Genomic DNA, 20,955 nt, shown 5'->3' with positions numbered 1-20,955 from the left:
GCTTAATTTGCCTGCTCCAGTCTTTTAAGGAGTATCTCCCTTTAACAGCTAGTAAATCTCTGATCTGGGACTCAGCTGCTCATCGCATAAAAATGGCATATGTCGCTGAACCTTCAGATGCCTCAGCACCTACAGATATTTTAAACTCATAAGCACTCACAAAAAGTTGTGTCCAGATGGCAAAAGACTTAAACATAGTTTCTCTGTCTCCTTGGGACTTGATTATCTCCTGCCTTGCTCTTTGAATTGCTTTCACTGTTTATATCTTCTAATTTATGTCTCTGTAAAGCATTGTCATTTTGGTAAGGTGAGCTATACAGACACCTGTAAGTGGCTGCATAGGATATAAAGTAGCTGAATATTAGGTCTGTGGTTCCAATCTGTCCTGCAGAAGGAAAAAACAATCTAGAGATGAAAGGACAATAGGAATTACCAGCTGCTAGGACAAAAGATAAACAAAACCATTGTTCTCCCATCAGTAAAGAAAGCAGAAAAAAAATTCCGCAGTGACCTCATATGCTTCATCTAGGATTGCTTCTCTCAGATCCTAAAATGTAGCTAGCTACATAATGAAAGAAAGTCCATTAGAATGTTTTAAGGAGTTTTTCCTGAAAGCATATGAACAAATGCCATCCTGTTACCTTCAACAGAGTGCTCAGTCACTCTAGCAAACAGCAGTAATTCATTCTATAGCACACTTACCTGGCACAGCAAGCACAGCAATGCCTATAACAATAGAGCTGAAGGGCTAGGCATTTGCCTCATGCACCTGAAAAACTGGTAGGGAGGTAATTTCTTCTCTTAGTGCAAGAGAGAATGCTACCAGTGCATCTCTCATGCTGTGAGAGGAGTACTGAAAATGTTAATGCCTCTCAATGAGGAAACCAGGCTATCAACAGCTGCCCGTTGAGCCCCTTGCACAAGGAGAGAGGAAAGCATTCCTTTGCCTCCTGGGGGACATGGCAGCCTCCCCATAAAACTGCAGCTGCTGGAAAAACTTCAGGTTTGTGACTCTGTAATGTATCTAATTGGTCTTTTTTACTGCATCTCTACTGCTATACCTGCAGCAGTAGGCATTTATAGTGTTTGTGCAGAGTTCAGACTTACATATATGCAGCTTATAAAATAATCATGTATACCAGTGCTAGTCAGACTTTCTACATGCTGCTAAGTGGGGCTGACTCAAAGCACTACAGCTATGACTGCTTTCACAAGCCATTTTACCTCAGAGTACTTTTTTTCCCCATTAGATCTATCACCCCTGCAAAATTATATCAACATTTTAATTCTCTAAAGGAAAATAAACACATAAATCCCGATACTCCTTATGAAGGATTTAGCTAAAAATGAAAGAAGGGAAAAAAAAAAAAGCCTGCACAAGTTTATAACAGTCAACTTGTTCAAAATGTAAGTTTTGAAGCTATCCTGTGAGAAATTATGATACTAAAAAAAACCTGATTCAGCTGAGTTCATAAATCTGATGATTAGTGTGAAACGTTAACACTAAATACATCTGCTACACTGTCTAGAGGCTGCTCTTTATGGTGAGTTAAAGAAAAGCATTGGACGTATCCGAGGTGCTCTACACATTATCACAGAAGCTTTTTAACAGCTGTAGGGCTACTTTGTCCAGAAGGGGAGTATCAGAGAGCCATGGAAGTTGTAGATCCATTTCGGATACCAAAGTACTGAAAAGGAACATCATCATTAATAAAATGGTGTGACCTAAGTGATGCAATCTAGTGAATACCTTTAACCAGGATCACAGAAAAGTCCAGAAATGGAAGTGAGAAACTAGTAAGGAATACGAATGGGTTAAAAGAGCTCAGCACTAAGTCTGTTTGAATGCAATCAGTGACTTCCAGAGGAAAAACACATGATAGTTTCTTTAAAAAAACAGTACCTGTAATCCTCTTTTATTCATTACCTGTTTTCATAAATTAAAATTATCTCAAAGTGTTGAGAAATAAGCACTGCATTATCCCAAGGATCTAGATTTTTGTTACTCTTACACTTAATAACAGGCAAGTTGGAATATTTCAGTTGATACAAATGCTAGTACAGGGCTGATTTTCTTTCTGTCTCTGTATAGACAGTGCCCAGTTTGGAGTGCAGCTCCCTTCCTGGGACTCAGCTAGGAACAGAAATGTAGCATATGGAGCTGTTTGTAGAATCAGCATTGAAATTTAGTCAAGCAACTTCTGTAATTTTAAATCCATTCTGACCCAGCAGAATTATTCCCTTTCTATAATTAAGTTTATCGTTGCTGTAATAGGAATCATATCTGAGGTTGGAGAAATGTTACTTTAGCAAAAATGGACGTGAAAAAAACTGCCTCATCAAAAATTGAAAATGGTCAAAGATGTTAATTTTTCAAAAAGAAACTGTAAACAAGTCATCTAAGCTGTTGAAAAATAATGCTTTCACCTGTTTTCACATTATTGTGATTTTACAAAACTATCCTGTAAGCAAAATAGTATATTCTATAATTTACACTTAGCATTGCACCCAAAATAATTTCTGCCCATTGCAACAAAGGCAGACTTTTTACTGCAGCTCCACGTAATGCATCTCTGGGATTCTTAGGCTGCCAGGTGTTTTATATAACATTCTTATGGAAAAAAAAAAAAGAAAAAAATATACTCCATTCCTATAAAAATAGCAGGTCTCATCATATTAACACAGTCAAAGCAATCTCGTATGCAAAAGAAATGAAAATAGCTACAGCAGCTCGATAAGGAACAACCAGTATAGGAAACAAAAGAAGCCAACATAAGGGAAAATTTTGAATTCTGAATAAAATGAGAAGTTCTGATTAACTTAAAATTTACAGAGTGTGAATGCCTCACTGATTGCCAGTGCTATCTGACAGCGTGTGCAACAGTCCAACATAACTTATGGACAGGAAAAAACATTTCCATATTACACATCACGACCAGTTTCAGGTAGGCAACTGTCACTGCCAGAGAGGGAATGGTTAGTACAAAAAAAAGGAATCTGTGTAATGGCTGAGGTTGCAGCCTAAGAAAGCTACATGCAAAGGCTTTCTTGAATGAATCTCCTCTCTTCCCCACAGCATGGAGTTATATACATGGACCCATGCTCATTTATAGAGGGGCAGCATAGATCCATGAGAAAGTGGTTTTGTACTAATCCAAAAAAATATAAATGAGCCTGAGTGTATAAATATCAGACAGGTTAGATTTCCAGAACCAGAAATGTTTTATAGCAGGCAAACAAGACAACCACCAAGATACAGAAAGTCAGTTGTAGGCTTAACAAACTAAAAATACTCCTATCAAAATTCGCTTGACATCTCAGCTTTAAAAAGTCCCAGCCTTTAGCAAATATAATTTAAATGAAAAAAATATGATTTGTTCAAATCTACTCCAAGGTTTGACATAAGGTTATTTTTTAAATTAATTGAATTAAAAACTAGTTCTATTTCCCATCCAACTAAAGACCTCTGTTATATACAATTAACACATGCCTTGACAAATTTAGCTCTCTTTTGTTTTGAAGCTCAACATTTGACCTTTTTACATGCTCAATATTGCTTTCTACAAATTAACTTTATTTTTAGATTAAATAATTACAGCACTTCTTTTCTTCCAAAAAGCAGCTGCCATCAAAAAGTAATTATGGGATATTCTCCCCATTCATGTTTCACTATTAAAAGTATTGCTGGAACAATTAATAAACCTTGTTTAAGATTACATTTGGCAAGGTAAGACTTGAGATTTAATAAGCATAACTGAACTTATATGTCATTTTTACCATATAGACTGAGTAGAAAAATTTAGTCAACAACAAGAAATGCTAATTGTATTTTTTCCCTATTTCCAAGGGAGATATTTTGATATTATATCTAGAACCTTCATTTTTGAGTAGTGGCATTCTACTTATCAAGAGTCTGCAAACAGTATATATTTACCTTGTAGACACACCGTGAATATTGAGGACAAGAATATCTCTGTAACAAGGAAATAGTTAGAAGCCCTACAAAGTGCCCTGACCTGAGAATTTAGTTACTTGCAATGAATGAAATGCCTGGAACCACAACAAGGTTAGCCTTTGCTAAAGTGTTGGGTTTTTTCTGAACGAAACAATTCATCTTTGCACAGAATCTGAATTCACATGCTGATGGATTATCCATTAGCCTATTATCAATTAACCTGAAGAAATCAAAGGACTTAAACTGAGGAAGAAATGAATTAAAATTCTTTTGAGAAACCTGGAAAAGATTTGAGATAACAAAATGATTGTTCTAGCTTTCACACTTAGTAGTGCCAGTGTAAATGACAACAATAAAACCTAAGAATTACTTCGTCCTATCTGAACTGGGAAATAATTTAATTCTGAGCCTGCAACATAATTAATTCTGTAATCAGATGAAAACATTTCTACAGAGCTTTTACTCCCATTAAAAACATGTGCAAAATGTCACATTACCTGTGGCTTTCAAGACTTTACAGCATCATCTGTCTCATGCACGTCTTGGTTAAAATGCTGGTCCTAGTCTTTTGTGACAGCTTTTCAAATATATTTTCCCTCTCTACTTACACAGGCTCATTTTCTACACTGGCCAACAGATTTTAAAAATAATCGCACCCCATCCAGGGCAAATATATAAATAAGCAATGTCTCATCAGCAGGCACCATGCAGCTGGAGTTTATTTGGGTTTTTCACAGAGGTATAGGAGATCCATAATGAAGTGCTGAGAATTAAGGCACAGCACAAACTTCAGTGATCCATGGGATTTTGGGAACTGTTGTTGCCTACCAAGTCAGTAAATTCTTTAGCTCATGAAACTGTGGCCAATAGCCCTGGCACTCATCCTGTGCTCCTGGAAGGCAGTAACATTCTGTCACTGAAAAGAAGCACGATTTTAAGAGCATTCTTGAAAATAACAAACCCTTTATTCTGCCTGAAACGTATTAAAGATACCTCTATGTGAACATAAAATACAGGTCAGGATGTGATCTGAGAAACGTTCATGGGGCAGATGGCACATACACAAGGCAAGGAGTCAGTTGTGGCCATGCAGGTCTCTGTATGTGAAGGAGCAGAAGAAAAAAGTTGAACACCCTGGTACAGAGCTGAGAGGCACTCAGAGCTTTCAGAAGATGCAAGTGATGGTGCCACATCATGGTTGTCAAATTGCCCAAGGAGCTGCATACTTCTCAGGCAATCTGTGAAACCTCAGTTACTAAACAGGACTGACAAAGCATTGCAAGCTCTATTTGATCACTGTCACAAATTCACTAAAGCAGACAAAACTTGTCCAGAAAGGTCCATGATGGCATGGTCAACATTTTTTTTCTCTTTGCCTTTGAAGAAGAAAGGTAATTTAGTTCTGTTGATCATGAGTGATGTTAGTAACATTTTAAGTTCTTCATTGATTCCAGAAGACCCAAGTTTGATTGCCTCTGAAGTCTGCCTCTGAAGCCCTTTGTTAACTTCAGGCAGAAGAATGAATTTTTTTTAATGATACTAAGTATCTGCAAAATCATAGAGATACATGCATGAAGAAGAGTCTTAGAACAACATATCCCATGGGAGTGATGGATGTCACATCAACTTTCAAAAATGTTTGCCCTCAAGAAGTAAGGGGCAGAGAGAGGGGACAGATCATTCAAGAATGTTTGTTAATGTAATGTGCACATAGTAGTCCCAAGTCTCAATACCCTCTGTACAGATCATACATGAACTAAAGGGAATGCTTCTTGGTAGGTTTGCTAGATAGCAGGTGCAGCTTTCAAAAACATCAAAAAGGTTTAGAAACCTTGGGAAACTTGGGCTGCTTAACAGCAGTCATTTCTGAAGATAAAAGTTAGAAGAGCTTTTATCTTTACTGCAGATATCAGTCTGAGGCTAGACATAGAGAGGGAGATACTTGTAGCTCTAGCCACAGCTACAAAGAACAGTATCTGGCAGTGTATGCATTATATAGTTAGTTTTCCATTGGGTGGCTCCACTGGATTCAAAGTATGCTAAAATACTATTCTCTGAAGGAAGAGTAAGGATACAGGATTCTGAAACAGATCTAGCCAGCAGTAGATCTCCTAGCAGCATTAAATGAAATCTTGTCCAAGGCCAGTCTTTTTTCTCTTGTATTTTTCCAGCAGTTGAGTTTGCCTTTGTTCTTATGCAGCTCTGAACTGTGTCTTGACAACACGAGATTGACAAAGTGAAGGCATTTTTCAAACTGATACTAAATGATGGACAAAATGCCAACTGACTAGATTTAGCTGTCATGGCATATAGAAAATCTACCTCCGCTATATGTAAGCAATAAATTATGATCCTTTTAGTTCTTTTTGAGTTTTAGTTGAAAACACAGTGAAGAACAAATGAATTTATCCTGCCCTTTTTTAGCTCCCCTATTATCTTGCCTGGATTGCAGCAGTTCTGTAGAGGTACATGAGTTAGCAGTTTGTCTAAGCATGTCGGAAAGAATGTGTTGACTGAAATGAATAAATAAAATACTGAATACAAAAAAGAGAGAAAACTTCTTTTCTGTCACTGTAGAATGGTAAATTTAAAAAAATAAAGTTTTACTTGCAGCCTCAAAAATGCCAAGGTATTATGCAGCTCCCATTCATTTGAATAGGAATATATAAATATAACAAGTCATACCTCTGTATTTGTGCAACTACTAAAAACTTTCTTTTCCACATTAAAATTACTATTAAATACTGAGACTGATTTCCATTCAAGAAAGCACTCATGGCTTAGTATCATTTTAGTCCAGCTTAAATGCAGCCAAGACCTTCATGCCCAGTGTGATCAGTTGTCAGTTATGGTAAACAACTACTATCAGCAACATCTATATGAGAAACAATAAAGCATATACAGCACTGAAAATGTCAGTACAATTTTTTTTTCAGTGTGACCTAAAGATGATTTAACTATCTTAACAACTGCTTCCCCGCCATTTTCCCCAGCAGCACATTAATTTTCAAGTCTATTTACTTGGTATTCGCATCCCAAACTTCAGAATATTTTAACCTAGTCATAAAAGAAACAATTCTTGCCAGCCTGGGTCTAATTTCATGTCATAAATCTCTTCAAGCAGGAAATCCTCTGGAAGAACACCTTTGATATGTTATCTTGCATCGCCTCCATTGTAGGCTGTGATGCTGCCATCTTTTCCCCACTCTTCTGTGTTTCCAGCGATATATTTCTTCCACTTAGGGGAACCTCTGTATCTCTGTGTCCATAATGCCTTGAGGTTATACACAACTGGAAGCTGTTTTTTCCAATTATTTCTTTTACCTTGCTCTACCTTTTGCCCTTTTGTGGGTATGAATTGTCGGAAAAAGGGTATGGGGACTGAGAGTCTTAGTCTGAGCTGTAGGCTGTGACTGTTCTGCCCCAAATGTGAGTCAGAGCAGTCTCAGTTAGTTTCTGCTGCCCTCAGTATCCATGAAATAAATTGCAGGTATATATGGTTCATTCTCAAACTAGTATTCCCTTCAAAATGTTCCATGTTCATGCCCCATTTTCTGTAGAGGCCATCTGCACCCAGAGAAGGCAAAGAGCTTCATAAAGCCATTTTACACCCTATAGGGCATTTTTGCTCTGAATATGGCACAGGGAGGCCCTAATGAAACAAAGAAACCATCGAAGGAATTTTTCTGTAGGACTTTGCAGGATGTATATTGTGCAACTGCATTTCTAACAGTTTATTCAATAACATCAAGCATACACAATGGTTCTGAAGTGTATTACAAATATATGGGAATCTAAAATTAATGTGTTTAGCATTAGATCATCTACTGAACTTTAAAGGCAGGAAATTTTAAATTTCTTAATAAATATTTTAATAATTATACTCAGATGGCCAGAGAAAGTCATAACTACAATTGGTTAAAATCAGAATTTCTCCTGGAAAAATGTTCAAGTACTTTTTCTTGTCACTTGTTAGTATATTGTAGGGAAAATAGACCAAAAATAAATCTAAAAAAAAAAATCAAATGTTTTCTGTTTCTCCTTATGTTCAATACCTACAAATTTAGGCATTTTAGAAATTTGTCCCATTTATTCATATCTGTCCCTCTGTTTGGCCACAGAATATAAATGGACCAATTAAGACCACTACTTCACTTCCATTTTTTCCCATTCTTTTGACATCCTATGATTGAAATCTTTCAGAGCTAGAAAATGAAAAGGGGTGGTGTGAATTTGTAACTGTTTTACTTTGTTTTTAAAACCTTCAAAATACTAAGGATGCATGATTTTGTTTTCAAACTTCAGGTTGAAAGAGAAGCATATTTCAACAGAGAATCTTTTCACTGTAAAATCTTTCAAGTGAAAAAAGTTGGCTAACAGTACTCACGTTCATAGTACTGAAGGTTTTTAAGCTCTGATTCAGAAGTACCTCAGCCACAAATCAATGGAGTTTGGAAAAAATATTAAAGAGCTCGTGTTTGAACAGAATGTAATGTCTTTCTTCATCAAGCTGTGTTGGATACAATAAGGAACAATATGCTGGACTAGGCAGACTTTTGCTCCGATGCCGTAGCAAGAGTTTGGCTCTTTTTCTGGCACTGAAGTTCTTTCCAGTTTACATTCAGAAATAATGAACTTAATGGGGCAGACCTCAAGCCTTATACAACACTGAGCTGATAATTATATCAGACTTTACCATGTAAAATACATTGTACTACCCATAAAAGATACTAAGATAGTTCAGCCCAGTGACATTAACTTTCCATGGTTAGCTGGTGATGACACATATCATGCTTCACTATTGCACTAAATCATTAAAGCTAGCATACTTTTAAGCATGCAAATTTGGACAAAGAAATCTGAGGCCTTTTGATCCTGACTTTAATTAGTGTAGGCAAGTTTATTGTTTATCGTAAGTATGCACTTTTGTTTTCTGAATGTCATCCAATCATCACTACCCACCTTGAAGTACTACAGCTAGCTCCCCTCTTCACTCAATTTTACCCTTTTTTGAAACAGAAGTGTCTTCTGTAGCCATTTTGCTTGGGCAAGTCTTTGCCTAAACTTTGTAAAGTTATTTTAGTCTTTCCATATAAGTCAGCATACAGCTAGCCTCCAAATCACTTTTATTGTTCCTTCCTTCCTTTCTTCTCTCTTTCTTGTAATTTTTTCCAGTCATAGGATGCCAGAATGGAATGCAGTATTTCAGGTGTAGTCATCAATGCTAAAGGGGAAGGAAGGTATCGTCTTCCTCCTTTGCTGACAGAATATGCCACCTCCACAAGAAAATCACTGTATCCCTTGTTCCTCCCACTCTCTTCAAATCTCTACAAATGCATTCCTTTCAAAATGCTTCAGACATAGTAACCCAGAAAGATGCAAAGAGTTGAGCTAAAACTGGAGAAGGATGGGAAGGCAAAGCAAAACAGGAAGAGTTCAGTACAACAGGACTGTATAAACCTACATGTGTCATGGTGGCCAAATGCAGGTAACAAAAGATCAACAATCATGGAGGAAAAGAAGCAGGGGACTGATTCACCAAGCTTTTTAATGTTGTGTATTCAATTATACTTGTGGAGGAGAATCCTACCCAGGCAGTGAGGTTGCATTTTACGTCTGCTTTGTCACATCGTAAACAACGACACAATGTGTAAGACAGGGGAGAATCAAACCCCATATGTTCTCAAATCTGCTGAGCCTTTTATATGCCTTTTTTTTTTTTAATGGGGAATTCATAAAATACAACTCTTTCCTACTAAGACCTCCAGTTTCAACAGATGAAAATGTTTTCATGAGAAAGGCTTTCCATGGAAATACTCCCGACTTTCAGTCCTCTGTGGTTAGAGCTCCCGCAGCCCTGAGTGCTGGAGTCAGCCACCCTCACTTGCCAGGGAAGCAAGGGCAAACCAGGAAACAACCTTGGCACAACAAGCAGCTACAAAACCTTGGCACAGCACTGCCTGCGGAGTGAGGAACGAGTGGGACTGTCGAGAGAAGTGTGAGGAACACATTGGCCCAAATTCCCTGCAGATCTGGGTTTCTACTTTTCAGACAAAGAAGAAAGCAGTATATTTCAGCTCTCCCTTCCCTTCCCCACTACAGCTCAGTGACTGCCCCAACCTATGCCATCTTTTAAGAGTCCCCTAGAAAGCATGAGCAGATGCGAACTGGACACCAGCACCTCAATCCAATGTGGTGCCTTCCTTACACACTGTAACAAAGACAACATTGCCAGTTGGCCAAAAAACAGGATTTTGAGTTCAGCATCAGCTGGGAGTGACTGTATGCAGCAAGCCAGGTCACCATGGCACAGAGCAATGCTAATCCAACAAATAATCTGCTCAGCCAATTTCCCATGTTTGCCTTCAGGCATCGAGATTGACATCCCAAGTGGACAGGAACAATATACAATCTTTCCAGCTGAAGCCTACTTATATTATCCACCCTGCACTGCGAATCAGAGTAATAAGGAGCTACCAGAAAGCAGGTCATTTTGGCTCTTCAAGAAGTACTAAAATCAGAAGGCTTATTTTGTAAAAGGAAGAGTTTTACTGGCTCTTAGTAGTGATTTACTCTAAGTTGAATTTACACAGAAATTAGAACTAAACTTGCATACTTAAAATTAGAATAATGAAAAAGAAATTACCATTTTGAAATCTGTATAGTAGTCTATCAAAGATAGCTTAAGACATGCATTCTTCCTGAGAAAAGAAAGAATAAAAGCATGATTGAAAGTTTAGCCTGACCTGTTTAAGCATGTTAAATTCTCAGTTATATTGTGGTGAACTTATAAGCAGTTATTCAGCTTGGCTCCTGTTACAGATACTCTACATGTCAGAACAAGCAGACCTGGAGTATGCGCAGAGGGCTAAGCAGACAGTGGCAGCATCTGGAATACAGTAAGTCCTCTTCCCAAATCTTTTTTCCTAGTATATTTCTGACTCCAGCTCTGGTAGCTGGTTTTGCTGGAGGAAATCACCATTGCTTCTTTCTCATTTGAGTAAAGGGTTTTAACAATAAAACACTACTGGGAAACCTGGGGAGAAGGTAAAGAGTCTGTCTTCGCAGTTGCACCAGTTTTCAGCATTGCTTACGTTCAGATGGGGGCACTTTGTCTCCTCTGGTCCCTTCCAATCCCAGCTAAGCATGCAGAAGTCTCCAGAAGTCAAAACAGTGCACTATGACAGAAACCCAATTAACATATTTTAAAGACCCCCCCCCAAAAAGTTACTTTTGGCTAAAATCTTTTTTTCTGTTAGTTCTGGCAAAGTTTACTGTGCTTTCACAGTATTAAAAATCAGCATTCTCTGTATTAAATTAACTTTCATTATTTCAATATAAAATTGGAAAGCATACAAGAAAATGCAAACATAGATTCCTTGAAGCTTGTCTTCTGCAAAGCTTCAGTCGAAAATTACCACATAAATTAAAGTGCACCTAAAAAGAAAACTGGAACCAGAATGTTTATGGATGTTTATGGAATGTTTATGAATGTTTATGTGACATGTGAATGCGGATAAAATTCAAACAAGAATTCGAGGCAACATTTGGTTGCCGAAGTAGTTTTATGACACCATCTTAAGGATTCTGATGGTGTTTGTTCAAAAGAAGCCAAGCCTCAAGGGAAACAGGTGTCCCTGGGAGGACCTGCTGGATCTCTCTTTGTAAGGAAGCAGACGGAACTTGCAGTTTCTTCTTCCACTTTTGTGGGAAGATATTTTTGGTAGAAGAAAAGAATTCTGGTCTCTGTGCAACTGCTCACTTGGTTTATTATCTTTAGCACATCATAAATACCCTTCCAAGGTCACTTCCTATGAAGTGCTGAGTATCTTTATGCAGTGTTGAGGCAATGTAGAAACACTGCACAGAAAAAACAAAAATCTCCTTGTTGATAAAGAAAATTTAAAAAAAAAATTACCACTATTGCATGGAGTCCTACCCCAAGTTATTCCAACTCCTTGGACATCAGCTGCGGGCAGGCCACTCAAAAGGGGTATCCAGCACTGTTTACTATCTGTCCAGGGGACATTGAGAAGATTATTTAGGCTGGGATCCATCTCAGTGAACTTAATTAAATTTCAGTATCTAAAATAATCTTTCAGATTTTCCTAAGGACAGGGGAGTGATCATGACAAATGATACTTTATTCCTTTCTAGGCTGAGAGCCTTAAAAGGGGAATAGCAACGCCAAAATGGTAAAGCAATACAGTTATGACAGGCTGTCCCCATGACTCTCTGCAGCCCCTTAGGCAGGTGTCACATTTTCACTTTGTGGGTGCTGAATTACCAGAGTACTGATTTTCAAAAGCAGACAGATCTCATCACTGTCACATGAAGCAAGATTTAACCTTCTGGAGAAGGATGGTCAGAGGTTTCCTTCATGATTCCAGACGGCCAGCATGTCATCCAGCCTCAGCCTGGAGCAGCAGAGAGACTGGAGCATTGTCTCAACCCCTGCACCCTTTAACATGAGCTTCTCAGTCAAGCCCTGGGAGTATCAGCCACAGGAACAGTTTCCTAATAGTAAATTAACTTCCAGTTTGAGTCCTTTAGCCAAGACAATATATTTTTAAATCCTATACTTTAACTCAGGCAGAAGTTTTGCATAACCTTTATGCAAAAACCTATGAGATTCTATGAGCTGTGCAATGCAAATTCATAAATCAGTCAACAGTAATAGACAAAACTGACCTGGAAACACATCAAGGTTCATTTTTTTTTTCATTTTCCTAGTATAGATTACAAACATCCAGGAAATCCACTCAGTATAGGTGAATTCAACAGAAAATACTTTTTTTTTCAGAGTATGCCTGTAAGAAAAGTTGTTTTATTTAAACAAGAAGAAATCAGATTCCAATTTTCTTCCTCTTGCAAGCTTAAGCACACTTAGCAGGTACAATTTACTACTGGAATAACAGGAAAGAATAGGAAAATACTTGTTATCTGTTATTTGCATTGCTGCAGCACAGTCAAGTACCTGTCAGTGAGCACTCCACAGAGATGGAATAAAACCACGTACCCTGCCCAAAGAGCTAACCTGCTCTGGAGGACAAGAGGCACAGTCCCATCTAGACAGTCATGAAAAGCTGGGAACTACTAGGAAAACTGTGGTCAGCACAATGAGCAGATCAGTGTAATTGCTCTTAATTGGACTATTTAATTCAAAATTACATTGTATTCTAACATTTTATAAGAGGTGGGTATGGTTATGCTGATTTAGTATTTTTTTCTTTTATTTTTGTTAATGTATTTAGTTACCTGTTTTTAAAAGCCATCTCCTTTTGGAAACTATTTATTGGTCACTGAATTTTACTGTTGTCTTGTAGGACAATTTGGGCGGGGGGTGTTTCTTTGACTTTTTCAAAGAATTTTCATAGACTAGGAAAACAAGTGTTTCTCTTACAAAATGCAGGACTTCTTTACCTGTCTACTTTTCTAAACATTATACTAAGAGGCATGTCAACAACCTTTCAACTAACTAAAATGTCTTGCAGTGTAGTGCCACTGTTTTTCTAACTCAACATCAAAGCAATAACTTCCCAAACTTCTGGAACTGCTTGTGAGTCCAAGATCTTATTTGTATCACTATTGTTTCAGGCACTCCGTATTTTCTTTTCTCTGTAATCTTCGTGTAAAGAGCATGCTGCTTTATCAGCTGGACAGCCCTTGCCTCTCATCTCAAACCCAGACTTTCCTGCACCGTAGCACCATCAGGCTAGAGAGAGAACAATCCTTCAGAAACTGGCGTTTTAGTTCACTATTCTCCAGATTCTGGGGCTGATTTTATCAAGACTTCATACTGGATTCATCTGTTCATTTCCCCTATGACTTTTGGCAGCTCCGAAATTCCTGCTGACTTTACCAAAAAAAGGAACATAGTTTATCGAGAAAGCAGGAGTGTAACTCTGACATACGGGGAGAAGAAAAGCTTGTGTAGGCAGTCAACAGAAGGATAAGGAAAGCCCAAAGGAGTCATCGCCTCAAAACGTTCTGTTTCACATTGCTGAAACTGCTTATTTGTATACGCTCGTAGATATTTTGTGTTAATTAGGTGTTATTTAATGATCTCAATCACTTTCTAGGGACCAGTGGCCAAATACAGCCCACAATTCAGCTTACACTATTCACGACTTCCTCAAATACCCCTCTGTGGGGTAACGTAAGGGAGTTACTCAGTTGCAAACCAGCATTTGTTACACCCGGATTGTTCAGCCCTGCCAGGACGGTTCTGGGACAGCCATCGCGGCTGAAGCGGGTAAATATTTTATATACAGACTGGTACTTACACGCTTTTCCTCATCATAATAAAGTTTAAATCTCAGTCTTGAGCTGTCAATTTGCAGGTCCTTTTCTTTTCTTGCTCATTATTATTATTTATTTTAGGATCTCTAAAGTTCCTGGCGGGTTTAAGTGTAGTTTTGGTGTTATTTTGGTTTGGGGGTTTTTTTGCTTCAGCTATGGAGCTCACTCGGGTGTATTTCGTGGCTGCTGTTGTTCCCTCCTCTCCGGAACCGCGATCCCTGGGTAGACGGGCGGGGGCAGTGGCCGCCAGCAGCCGGCACGGCACCCCCCGCGCTCGAAACCCCCCGGAATTCCCCATCCTGCCCCCGGCCTGAGCGCGCCCATCGTGAAAACAGCGGCGAACGGCGCCCAGCAGCCGCGGCGGGGCAGGCACAAGTACGGCGCTGCGAGGCGGAGAGCGGAGCGCGGGGCTCTCCCTTCGAGAGGCGGGCGGGAGCGGCTCCGCGCCGAGCGAGCCGCACTGAAGCCCCGCATGGCGCGGCTCCACATGGCGCGGCCCCGCTCGGCGGCAAGGTGAGTCTCCGGCAGCACCACCTGGGCCTGGGGAAGAGGGGAACGGGACGCCGAGCGGAGCCTCCCGCGGGCTCCCGGGCGAGGCAGCCCGGCAGCAGCGGCTGAGCTGGAGCGCGGGGGCGGCGGGCGGGAGCCGGGCGGGGCGCGGGCGGCGGCTCCCCCTGGCCGGGCGGCGCTTGGTTTCTCCTGCCAGTGGAGGCAGGGCCAGGCGCGGCGAGGGTGGGCGCGGAGTTGGCGGCAGGGCTGGGGGCAGTCGGCGGCGAGCTCCGGAGGAGTTTGTTCTGCACGCGGGGCGGGAGGTGAGGGACGGGGTCCGGGACCGGGCTCGCCTCCGCTGCGCTCCGCGGTGGGTTTTGGGGCCGGGAGTTTGTAGCGGCCGTGGCGGAGGGGAAGAGCCCCGGGGCAGGGACAGCGGGTGGGGAGCCGCGGGACACGGTGGGCGGTGGCGGGTTAGATCCTCCTCTTCCCCTCCGTGCTACGCCGGTGAAGTCGACGGCCGGGTGGGAAGGTGGCGGCGTGAGCTGGAAGTGGGCGAAAACTTGTTCCTCCGCGTGTTCTCCCGCTCTCCCGCGGGGCCGGGGCCACCCGGGCGAGCCGCTTATCGGGGGCGGGGGACGAGACGCGGGCCGGGGGAGGGTGGGTGGGCGCGGGCAAGAGGAGCCGCGCCGCCCCGCCGCTGCCGTGTCCCTTTCCTCCCCTGCCGCAGGTCTCGCCGCGGGAAGCGGAGCGGAGCCAGCCCCCGAGGGCAAACTTCTGCCCCCGAAGAAAGGGCTGCCCGGAGCCGGCCCCCGCCTCGCCGCGCCGCCCGGAGCCGGAGGTGCCCGGAGGGAAAAGTTGCGTGCGGGGCCGGGCCGGGCGAGATGCCGGGGCGCGGCGCGCTCTGCCTGGGGCTGCTGCTGCCCGTCCTGCTGGGCTGCGGCTCGGCGCAGCCCGGCGGCTGCCCGGCCCTCTGCGAGTGCTCGGAGCCGGCCAAGACGGTGAAGTGCGTGAACAGGAACCTGACGGCGGTGCCCCCCGACCTGCCGCCCTACGTGCGCAGCCTCTTCATCACCGGCAACCCCCTGACCCACCTGCCGGCCGGCGCCTTCCCCGCCCAGCGCCTGCCCGACCTCGCTTCCCTCAACCTCAGTGGCAACCACCTGCGGACCGTGGAGGCCGGCTCCCTCGCCCTGCCCGCCCTGCGGCAGCTGGACCTCAGCGGCAACGCGCTGGCCTCCTTCAGCCCGCAGGCCTTCGGGGAGGGCGGCAGCCCGCTGGAGGAGCTGGCCCTCCGCGGGGCCCTGCGCGACCACGGCGTCCTGCTCAGCCTGGCCGCTCTGCTGCAGTCCGGGACCCTGCGCAACCTCAGCCGCCTGGAGCTGGCCGACAACGGGCTGCTGCTGCTGCCCTCTGGCATGTTCACTGCCCTGCCGGCCCTGCAGCAGCTGGACCTCAGCAACAACTCCCTGGTGGGCCTGCGAAATGTCTCTTTCCAGGGGCTGGGCCAGCTGCAGAGCCTCAACCTCAGTGACAATTCCCTGAGTGTGCTGTGGAACAGCACCCTGGCCCAGTTCCGCAGCCTGCCCGCGCTCCAGCACATCGTTCTGGGCCACAACACCTGGGTCTGTGACTGCGCCATCGAGGACCTGGTGGCCTGGCTCAAAGAGAGTGACCAGGTGGAGGGCAAAGAAGCCCTGACGTGTGCCTCCCCTGACAAGATGTTGGGCAAAGCACTGCTGAAGATCAACAGCTCAGACCTGAACTGCTCTGTGCCCATAGATCTGCCTTCCCAGCTACAGACTTCGTATGTCTTCCTGGGGATAGTCTTGGCTCTCATTGGGGCCATATTCCTCCTAGTTTTGTACTTGAACCGAAAAGGAATCAAAAAGTGGATGCACAACATCAGAGATGCCTGTAGGGATCACATGGAGGGCTACCACTACAGATACGAGATCAATGCAGACCCCAGGCTAACAAACCTCAGCTCCAACTCGGATGTCTGACAAAATGCCCCAGGTGCAGGGCAGTGCAAAGTACCTATGCATGAAAAGTAGACTTATGCTTTACCCTCGTGCTTGCTTCCATCTCCCCTGAAAAGTCTCAGACATGCTTGTAATTTGAGGGGGATATGCCTCCCTGTGACATCAAGTTAATTTTCGTTTTGAGACACTGGACAGCTGAGCATGGCGTTCAGCTGTATGTAGGAAACAAGCTGCTACTTATTTTCCTCCTTACCTGTCTGCACTTGTGGGAAATTTTTTTTCAAGACATCAAAAGAAAAAAAGGATTCTGATGATCCAAAGCCACCAGAGTTTATAAAATGTTTACTAATGCAGACGCCATTCAACAAAAGCTGCCTCAACTTTTTGGGAAAATAATGTTATGTTCCCCTGTGCCAGTTTTGATCTTGTATATCTGAATTGAGATGCAATGATTACATTTCATAGACTACCTTGAGATTTTAAAAACCAAACAAAATCCTTTTAACAGCTCTTCAGAAGGAAATCAAATAGCAAGCATGCACAAATACTGTATAGTTTTACACGTTAGGAAATTTATGATCTCAGTAAGTCTCTTACTGTTTTGTAGTTATTTTTGATTGTAGTTTACGTGACTTGACAGAATTTTTTATACAAACTGCATCTAAACTCCATCTAAACTCAGTCTGAACTGTTAAATTCAATAAACAGTCTTACAAGAACTGTTGTGTTTGCTGTTCAATGAGAAAAGTATGGACATCTAAGAATGTGAATAGCGCTACAGTCTCTGAAGTAATAGCCCTGCAGTAGTAATATGAATAAAATTTTATACAAATGTGTAGCTTAGAGGCATAAATGTTTGACAATTTTCTGATATATGCTAAGAGAATTACATTGAGCTTAATTACACTGAGAATTAAATGACGAGAGCAGTTTCACTTGGCACAAACCCCTCAGACTGCTCTCTGCGAGCACCTGCATAATGTCAAGGCAGATGCTAGGGTCCACTTTCCTGGGAAGGTACAAGCTAATAGAATTTTCATAAGGTCTTCTCTACCAAATAAAAAAGTCAAATTAAATTGTGGAGTTGGTAAGCTAAAGAAAATTTTACCTGAACAGAATTGCTTATTATAAAAAACCATACTTGTGTGTCCTGAACTAAATTAAATGCAGCTCAATTGTGCGGCCGGCAAGCTCTAGGCTTGTACATCACTACAGCATTTGTTAGATTGCTGTTTCCTTTTTAAGGTCTCAGTACTTGTGAAGTTCTGTAGCGATCTATATCCAGTAACTTGATGGAACTTTACATTTATCTCAATGCATTTAACAGGTGCACTTCAGTATGGTATGTTGCTTACTGCTTGCTTGGGAATGCATTTTCTTGTAAATAGGTAAAGCATGCAAGAAACCCCGTCAGAATGCCTACTTTAAGATGCAGCTCTGACTACATATAGAAAGGTTAGCAAGAACCTTCCAGTGGTTGCCAATAATTAGTGCACTTTTTCTAATCTATTTATGATTTCTTAACAAAAAAAAAAATACACCAGCTGTAAAAGTGTGATGTGACTTGATATATATCAGTTTTTTTGTGGAGCTTTTTCCATGGTCACTATTACTTGAAGCTCTTGAGCATCTCTCAAATTTTATGAATTGCTGGCTAATTCCTTTTGATTTCAAAAGTGGCAGTTGTTTCATAGATATATACATTTGGTAAAGACCTCATAAATATAAAATAGTCTTTAAAGTATCAGAAGAAATATAATCTATTTTGGGCATCAGTATTATTCAAAAGCATTTTTCATCTCCTTGCGACTTCAGACAAAGCAAGTAGCACAACTTGCTTTAGGCTAATTTTCTATTTCTTTAAATTGGATTTGTTTAATAGCAGTGATTTTTTTATGTACTTATGTGCATTTACCCTTAAAAGTAAAAAAAGAATGGCTATTAATTACAATTAATGTTTTGTAAATCAGTATATTTTGCAATTAATGTGAATTAAGTGATAGCATATTTCTCCTGCTGTAATTTAAATGTTTGAGCAATATCTGGTTAACGGCATATGAATTAAGTTTGCGGATTCTTATAAAGCAGACTGCCCGTCTGAATATTAGCTGCCCATATTTTAAGGATAGTGTGAAAACCCCCGTGTGAAGAACTATTACTGTTGCCACTATGCAAACCGTTCATACTTGGTATACATCAGATAGTTTATGTAAGAAGCTAGAACTTACAGTAGCTACGCAGTGTGCTTTGTTGTATCGGTTATTCTGGAGATATCAACTTACACTTACCTGTACAGTGCCAAGAGGAGTAGAGCATCATCTTTGCTTAAGATGCTTCTGTAATATAACAGATAAAATGTGTGCAAACCAAGCCATTTCTTGGGCAATTTCCTGAGTTTTGTTAACAGATACTTTAAAGTAACTACAGTAAAAGCAATTATCCGTGATGTGTTAATGTAACTGCCGTGCATTTGTAGAGCTGTGTAAGGACAGGCAACGACTTCTAATTGCAGTCTCTCACCAATGGAGCGAGTATTTGTATAGTGGGCAAGTGTAACTGTTGTTGCTGTTACTACACGTATTATTCTAAAGATTATTATTATTATTATTATTTTTGTATCTTAGTCAATGTAATAGAAATTTATTAGAGACCTGGTGACAGCTACTTTAAAATAATTTTTGTCATTTCCTTACGTGTGTATTTATTAGGATGTAAATTTAGCATGTGTCAGTGTTGTGTTGGATGATGTTCCCCTGCAGTGTTTGACCAAACAGTGAATGCTTTGGTGTTTTGTACAATGCATTATTTGATCTTAAATGCCCTTCCATAAACAGTGCTTGAAATTTGTTCTGCTTTTCTTTCTCAAAATAATTAAGAGTGGTACTCAGAAGACACATAAAAGTATCTCCCACACTACTTTGGAACATGGTTAAAAACTAAACATTTAAAATATCATTAGTTTCAAGGTTCTTCTGAAGCACATTTTATAATCCTACTCTGCTTTGACACCTGAGATTCCATTTGACTACTATTTCCAGAGAAGCTTATTCATTCATTCTTCAATAAAACACGTGCAGTACTAAATGCCTCTAAAATGTGTTTTGTATACATAAATCCCCAAAGTTCTGCATGACATAGTTGTTACTGAAAAACATCCAGACTAAAGTAGTGGGCAAATCTTCATGAAAGGATGCAGAGCTCAGAAGCAGAAAGGATCATTTCTCCAAGGTTTAGTTGCTTTCCTAAAGCTAGTTTTAGTTGTAACAATCTTAAAATTTTCTTGGAAAAATAGCACAAGGAATTGACATAGTTTTAATATATTTTCTTAAAACACTTTGGTTAAGTGCTCTTGCCATGTAAAAAAATTCCCCAAATCCTCCTTTAACCAAGGTAGCTTTATATTAGATCATTTTTATTTCATTAGATATTTTTAATTTCACCAAGCCATAATATTACCAATAATTTTGACATCCAAAAAGTGGTTTGCAAGTTTTGCAACAACTGCTTTAAATCTTTTCATTTGGGATAATTTACCTGTTAAGCACTGGTGACAGTCCCCAGTGACATGGTAGCAAGTGGAGCAGTCTGTTCAGACCCATATTCTGTTGTTGACTGAGATGTCACTGAAAACAGGCATGGCAAATTATTCAAAATATGACTGCGCTAGAATCCCAGCTCTCATTATTCTTCTAGCATTTTCCCTGTGGTATACTCCAGTCTCTCTGCATCTGCATAATTTCTTTTTTGCCTCATTTTCTCAAGAAATCCATTAAAAAGAGTGTCATGAATCTGCACAGGTAGAGAAATCAGTCTGACTGCACCAATATTTTGAGGTTTAGCATCTCTACCTCACTTTAAGCCTTAATGTGGAAAAGAGCCTTTGTCAAAGTGGACGGAATGAAAATTTGATGTGCACTTTTTCTTTCTCTTTAGCAGCTGAATGTTCAAGAAGAACCATTCATTCTCAGCATATGATGAAGGAAAATATCATTTGGTAAGAAAAATGTTTTTGTTTCAAGCTTCCAAATGGCATTTATATTCTATGAGAGAAAGTGGAAGGCAGAAGCTTGTAAAGGAAACAGAGGTATCTCTTTGTGATGGGTCAGCACTGGAAGTCACAGTGCTATGGGTAGGAACAATTCCTGATTGAATCTGTTGATTACATTCTGGTCGTTTTTATAGGTACAGCTCTAATTTCTTCCTGTTGATATAAATAGAAACATT

At 41.0% G+C, this 20,955-nt stretch overlaps 1 protein-coding gene across 1 annotated transcript; it reads left to right on the top strand.

The window, feature by feature from the left end:
• Window positions 1-15,630: 15,630 nt before the first annotated feature.
• On the top strand, window positions 15,631-16,752 carry TPBG (trophoblast glycoprotein; the record flags this gene model as incomplete). Its single annotated transcript, XM_082302768.1, has 1 exon — window positions 15,631-16,752. The coding sequence occupies one exon, from the start codon at window positions 15,631-15,633 to the stop codon at window positions 16,750-16,752; it is 1,122 nt and encodes a 373-aa protein (XP_082158894.1).
• Window positions 16,753-20,955: the final 4,203 nt, after the last annotated feature.

This window comes from Coloeus monedula (assembly GCF_965178545.1).
Source record: "Coloeus monedula genome assembly, chromosome: 2".
Classification (NCBI taxonomy): Eukaryota; Metazoa; Chordata; class Aves; order Passeriformes; family Corvidae; genus Coloeus; species Coloeus monedula.
Note: the sequence above shows the minus strand (reverse complement) of the source record. Positions and strands in the feature narration are given on the sequence as shown.